This window comes from Alosa alosa, chromosome 6, assembly GCF_017589495.1.
Source record: "Alosa alosa isolate M-15738 ecotype Scorff River chromosome 6, AALO_Geno_1.1, whole genome shotgun sequence".
NCBI lineage: Eukaryota > Metazoa > Chordata > Actinopteri > Clupeiformes > Clupeidae > Alosa > Alosa alosa.
In genome coordinates, this window is record NC_063194.1 from 6000520 (window position 1) to 6008019 (window position 7500).

General features: G+C 45.3%; 1 protein-coding gene across 1 annotated transcript in view; it reads right to left on the reverse strand.

The window, feature by feature from the left end:
* The window catches only part of xylt1 (xylosyltransferase I), a 76387-nt gene that overhangs the window by 28375 nt on the left and 40512 nt on the right, over positions 1 to 7500 (reverse strand). The window contains 1 exon segment of the mRNA XM_048246712.1: positions 3323 to 3525. Coding sequence (XP_048102669.1) covers positions 3323 to 3525 — 203 coding nt within the window.

Consider the following 7500-nt stretch of genomic DNA (forward strand, 5'->3'; position numbering starts at 1 on the left):
GAGCGTTTTAAGAGCACACCTGACGCCTTGTGAGATGAAAAGGAATATTCCCCCCTTCCTTCCCTCCCTCCCTCCTCCACCTTTCCTCTCCCGGCGTCCCTCGCTTCTCCCTTTGATGTCCCAGTCAAAAGGAGCTTTGGCTTAAAGCAGAGTTGTCCCGAGCAGAGCAGAGCAGAGCAGAGCAGAGCAGAGTGGAGCGGAGCAGCGGTGTGGTGGCAAGTGTTCCTGGCTGATAGGGGAACAGGATTAACCTTCTGCCGTGAGCTAGTGGGACAGGCCAAAGATTCATCGCACGGCCATATTGATCCCCCAAACACACGCGCGCACACACATAAACACACATAAATTCACGCAAGCACATACACACACGCATGCATGCACAAACACACACACTCTCTCTCTCTCTCTCACACACACACACACACACACACACACACACACACACACACACACACACACACACACACACACACACCCCCTGGTCTGTTTTCCCACTGGGGTCTGGAATGACATGGCGGTTGTATTGATTTTCGCCTGAGGGAAAGCCAGGGTGAGCCAGAACATTACGGCACCTCTAATTATGGAGGAGAGAGTTATTCCTGCTAATAACATTCATCCCTCCTGGTTCCTCCAAATATTGACCCCACCACATTCATCAAAACTGCAGCCTCTCCATTTTTCCAAGGCTTCTACAGAAGATGAAATATATCTCGGGCTAACAGCAGTGTCCCCCTCCCCTCTCCACATGACTGTCCAGTGATTTGTTATTTACATGGCACATCTAGCATGGGGTGAAAGTTTCAGTCTGACGTTATCTTCACCCACAAAATCACAACAAGCTAGATCCTCTCTAATGCACTGAACATCTGTGTTGTGTTCTAAAATATCAGATAAATCAAGTTTGTAAATAATAATTTCAGTTTATTTTGAATGCTTCTCTGGTGGACACAAGAAAAAATTTGCAAAACTCACGCGCGCACGCGCGCACACACACACACACACACACACACACATAAAACATATGTTGCTAGAGAAAATCACAGCTTTAGTTTTCTTTTCATCGACCGTGGACACTCAATCTTATTGGATGCTTTTCCTTACAGTCAGCCTGTGAGATCTCAATTGACTTGACATTACAACCAACATCAATTGTTCTGGGGTCAATTAACCGTGTTCCCTCCTGAAGTAAGTCAGGTCTTATGCGGATTAAATCCATTTGGCTCTGGTGTCTCAGCGCCGGGCGGTGGTCAACTGAATTGGCTAAATGACTGATGGCCTGGGTTTGTCAATCCTCTCGGAAAGGAAGGAAGAATAAAGCACCATGCAGCAATTTAGTGGAATCGATGAAAAACAAAGCGATCACCCAGCAGATAAAGCCCTAGTGTGGGCTCACATGTGTGTCTGTGCACCTCAGGGTGAGAAATGATCTTTGAATGTTCTTGTCTCTGACTCTTAAAACATCGTTAACCTTATCAAACGACCACAACACCAAACCAGCAACAAGAAACAGCACCACAAGCCAATTCAACAATCCTGAAACTTTAAAGCTAATGCTATGCAAGCATGCTAGCACACAAATAGCTACCATACATTTATGTTTACATATCATTGACCAATATAGTGGCACAACCTTATGTCATAACACTATCTACAGTATAATAGCTTACTAATGAACATCTATGTCATGATTAAGACATGAGTGACATCCCCCCCTCCCCCGTCCGAGGGTTAAAGGGGTGGCTGTTCAGACGGGTTGTGAGAATGGGGGTGTTTCATTAATAATACTACAAGTTTTAGCTGCTGTTATTAATATGCCTTCAGATGTTCCAGTGTAACAGAGGTCAATTCGTCCGCCGCTCACAGCCCTGAAGTAGCCTACAATCCAAATGCAAGCATGAAACTTCAGAGTATTACCTTTCATTTGAGGCCAAGATTATGCTTATAAGGGGTTCATATGCAGTAAGCATTTGATTGCCAGTATGCATTTTGGATAACCCAAAGTCCTATGGGGAGTTTTCATAGGGCATTTTACAAAATGCATGAGCATATCTTGGCAAAAAATGGTCTAAAGTACTCATGTTGTCATTCTATATTGATCTACTTTTGCACACAGAATGCAAGACCTAATGCTAGGACTCAAGTCATATCAAGTCAAGACCTAGAGGGGGCTGAAATGTGGTCAATCAAAGATGCTTGTTATCCTGCAGAACAAAAAGAATAATCTAGCCTTTGTAACTTTTGTGTCAGTACATCACAATTATTCTAATTGTTTTCCAACAGTGTCTCAGCTTTCCAAAAGAGAGCAGGCATTTGATTATTGGCTACAGTATGTAGGAGAAATGCCCTCCTAAGTCAAAATGGGGCAAACGTCTAATTTATAATTGCTCAGATTTGTAAAAGAAAAAGATTTTTACACATGACACTGACAATTTCAATAATGGGCCTTTTCACCACCTCTGAGCATCCACTAACCTGGACCTTTTAGGGGACTTTCCTCTCAGGGTGAATGAGAGGATGCTTAATTGCTTTTTACCCGACATTTTTTAATACAGATGCAATGATTGATGCATCCATGGCCAGGATATAATTATATAATATGACATGATTTTAAAAGTGACCTATAACAATGCAATACACTTTAATTTGTTTAGTGCTAATAAAATTACTAAGCCTATTTGGAGAGAGAGATGTTTAGAATGTGACAATATGTCAGTCATCGTGTGAACGAAAGTAGGATATGACTAGGCATAGGCTACTTGTTCTGAGCAAGTGTTGTCAATGCAGGCTGTGAAACTGTTGGCTAAGTTACAGACAGTCATGAACAACTGATGCTAATTATCTGGGAAACATTCTCTAGCAGCAGTCACATTGACTGTCATTCAAGTGACACTTGAGAGGTCTGACATTAGTCTTAATCATACGAATGGATGGACACTCAAGGACATTTTTATTAATTTATGTTTATTTACATTAAGTGACCATTTGTTCCAGCATCATTCCACCATGTCTCACCATGTCTCTAGCACACAAGCAGATGAATACAAAATCAAATTGATGTAACTGGAGGTGAACCTCAAACGAATTGCTCTATACTATAGAGAGTAAACTACTGTACCACGTTAGCAGCACTAACATCTGCGTGTGGTGTGTGTGTGTGAACTATTGCACCGTGTAAGCGACACTACCATCCCTCCCAAGAATATGTGTGTGTAGATGTGTGCGTGTGTGAGTGCGTGTCTGTGTGTGTGTATGTGTGTGAGTCGGTGTGTGTATGTGTGCATGTGCGTGTGTGTGTGCGCGCGTGATTGCATGTGTGTCTGACCTGATGGGGTAGTCGGCAGCGCTGAGGTTGATGAAGAAGTCCCAGGCCCAGTCCTTCATGGCCAGCAGATCAGCCATGGCCTGCAGGTACATGCTGAGCAGGCTGGCGCCCCCCCAGATGGTGGACATGCGCCAGGTGGTCACGCGCACGTTGGGGTACTGGGCGGCCAGCGCCAGCATCTCTCTGTGCAGGTAGTTGGACCTCTGGGGAGGACAGAGAGAGAGAGGGTGAGAGTGTAACAGGGTGCAGGTGTGTGTGTGTGTGTGTGTGTGTGTGTGTGTGTGTGTGTGTGTGTGTGTGTGTGTGTGTGTGTGTGTGTGTGTGTGTTTAGACGTCTGACAGTACATACTGTACAAATCTATTCGCCAACGTTTAACACAAAATACAATCAATATAGACAGTGCACACTATACAGTGGGAGAGAGAATGAGACCACTACCCTGTATAGAGATATAAGTTCTTTTACATTGATAGTGTAAAGTAGCAGTGAAAAGGGGAGATTGGTGATTGGTGGCTGTCTTTTATAAAGGGAGTGCCTTCTCCAGCTGTTTCGTAGAGTTCCTAATTGTGTAAAGATTCTGCATGTATCTAACTGCATTAACATGCACAGTTAAAACAAGTGGCATAGGCGGTGTAGCAGAAATTGACTGGATCAAACAGCCAAAACCAATCAGCAGCATCAGCTTCCTGTCTGAACTTTAATCATTTCCTATAACCATGTGTGTATGTGTGTGCATGCGTGCGTGCATGTGTGAGAGAGAGAGAATGAGAGAGAGAGACTAAAAGATGAAAAAATGAATGTTATTTTACTCCTTTGTTTGTGCAAGTGGCAGGAGTTGCACAGAAATGATGACAATGATTTGGTGGCTGGCGTTGAAGGAATGAATTCTCAAGCTGTGTCACTTCTTATTCTCCAGCTGCGGCCTTACACCACATTTCACTCAATATTAATTTTATCAATCCGATATCCACCCCACACACTTGAATGATACCAGCTAATCTGGGCAGTCCCTGATGGTTCAGAGGTGCGTGTTTGTTTTGTGGGCTGTAATAACACAAGGCACATCCTGGGTGTGATATTGCTATCCTCATTCGCTCCTCAGGTACTCTCCAGGGGAGTGCCGGACACCTACCTATCACGTGACTGGGAGGAGGTTATGAAAGTGGTTCCTCTGCACAGACAAGCAGACGAAATTTCCCACAGATAAAATGACCTGCATGAAGCTTTGTGTAAGCAAACGCCCGTCATATTCCTTTGTTATGAGAGCTCATAATGATGGACTTTCTTCTTTTGTGGCCAACAAAAGCCCCCATCACCACCCCTTTCCTATTGAGGCACTGAATCACTCTGTGCTCAAATGAAGCGCAGACAACATAGCGTGTCAGCGATTTATTTTCATTTCCCTGGGCTACGTTTTTAATGGCAGATCCCTAAACGACTGGCACCTGTCCTCACAGGCCTCCATTAGGATGTTAGCTGCCATTTAAAACCCTCACTGTTCCAAAAAGCTTCTGTCATCACAATTTTGTCGTTAAAAGAATTGATGAATGTGTGAAAGGTTTGAGGGAGGTGTCAAATCACTAAAATACCCAAAATACTGTTTACACAGGTTACGCTCTCTGAAGCCACCAATACCTTCCCCACCCACCCACCCACCCACACACACACGCACACACACACACACACACACACACACACACACACACACACACACACACATGCTCACGCACCTACACACACACACACACACACGCTCACACACCTACACACACACACACACACACACACACACACACACCACCTCTACCACCTGCTCTGTGCTTTCCTGTGGTTCCTGTTTTTCCTTAGGTACAGAACATCTGCAAGAGCAGGAGGATGAGGTGGTGCACCTGTGCTGTCAAACACACACACACTCTCACACATAGACACACACACACAGAGAGAAACACACACACACACTCTCTCACATAGACACACACACACACAGATACATACAGACACACACACAGACACACACACACACACACACACACACACACACACAATCACACATACGGTGCATTCCGCATTCAGGGCATGTCAGGAGGCTTTTATTCTCCTGCTCCGTATGTTGCACAACTTCTTTTTGTATGTCTCTCTCTGTGTGTGTGCGTATGTGTGTGTTTGTGTGTGTGTGTGTGCGTGCGTGTGTGTGTATGTGTGTGTTTGTGTGTGTGTGTATGTGTGAGTGAGGGCCCATTTGGAACACTTAGCCTCTCCCCTCCCCCACCATTGAACACTTAACTACAAAACAGTGAGACAGAGACAGGGAGAAGAAAGAGAGGGGGACACAGAGAAGAAGAAGGGGAAGAAAAGAAAGGCATGAGGCTGTCCCTCCCTCCCTGCAGATGGAGTGATGGAAAAGGGCACATTTATCACTCTCTTTTCAAAATTACAAGACAGCACACTTGCACACCATGATCTTTTCCTTTGAAGAAAAAAATGATGTGGTCCATTCCTGGAGGTGTACATAAAGTACATGTTTGACAGGAATATTCAGTGTGTGTGAGTGTGGGTGTGTGTGTGTGTGTGTATTCAGCTGTGATGTGGGCTTTTGTTCTGGGATTGAGGAAAAAAAGAACAAAAACAAACAAATGAAAGGAAATAAGAAAGAAAGAAAGAAAGAAAGAGAGAAAGAAAGAATCAAAGAAAGAGAAAGAAAGGAAGACAGTGAGAAAGAAATGTATGAAATAAAGCAAGGCTATCCAGAGGAGATGCTCCCTCACTGAGTTACACATACAGACACACATACGCACGCACATGCACACACACACACACACACACACACACACACACATGCACACACACACACACACACACACACACACACACACACACACACATGCACACACATGCACACACACACACAACTCTCTTTATCTCTCTCTTCCTCTCCTATCATCTCTTTTCATTTCCTGTCTGTTCCTCTCCCCATCTCTCCTCTCGCTTCTCTACCCCATGTTCTGTTTATCTCTTCCTCTCCTTTCTCTACCCCATGTTCTGTTTATCTCTTCCTCTCCTTTCTCTCCTCTCGCTTCTCTCCCCATGTTCTGTTTATCTCTTCCTCTCCCTTCTCTCCTCTCGCTTCTCTACCCCATGTTCTGTTTATCTCTTCCTCTCCCTTCTCTCCTCTCGCTTCTCTACCCCATGTTCTGTTCATCTCTTCCTCTCCCTTCTCTCCTCTCGCTTCTCTACCCCATGTTCTGTTCATCTCTTCCTCTCCCTTCTCTTCTCTCCCCCATGTTCTGTTCATCTCTTCCTCTCCCTTCTCTCCTCTCCCTTCTCTTCTCTCCCCCATGTTCTGTTCATCTCTTCCTCTCCTTCTCTCTTCTCTGCGCATCCATCCTACGCCCATGGTTCCCTCGTTACTTATTCTACTTCCTGCGTGAGCGTGTGTGTGCGCTAATAGATAGGGCGAGGGCAGAAACACTACAAAGTCCCCCAGCAGAAGTCCACACACACACACACACACACACACACACACACACACACACACACACACACACACACACACACACACACACACAGTAGATGCAGGCAAACATGCAGCCAGGCACAGGGCCACTGCGCCCAAACAAAACACACACACACACCGGCTTACAAACACCCTGACAGCTTGCCCATGCAAATGGGCCAAGCGCAGGAACACACACACATACACATAGACACACACACAACTCAGCCTGGAAACGGTCTTTGACACACAAATCTGTCTTCATCTGTCTTCAAGACTTGCACATTACAAACTTGCACACTAATACACCCACGCGTACACACACACACACACACACACGCACACACTCTGCTTGCACACACACAGACATGAACATACATTTTACTTCACTCACACACACACACACAGTAGCAGCAAAACACCAGTCGCAGGAGCGCTGTCAAAAGGGTTCAGAGCTTTTTTATTCCCTTCTGTAGCAGAGCTCCCATTTAATCTAGCTAGGGAGAGCTGACTTCATGTGGCTGGGACTGACATTGAGCGAAACAGCGGGGAAAGCCCACAACGGCTCAGAGCCGGAGAGCCCCCACATCAGATAGATGGACAGATACTCAGATACACAGAGAGAGCGCTTTATATATCCCCAGTGGGGACATTTCAGTGGTGCAGCAACCACAGTCACACAAA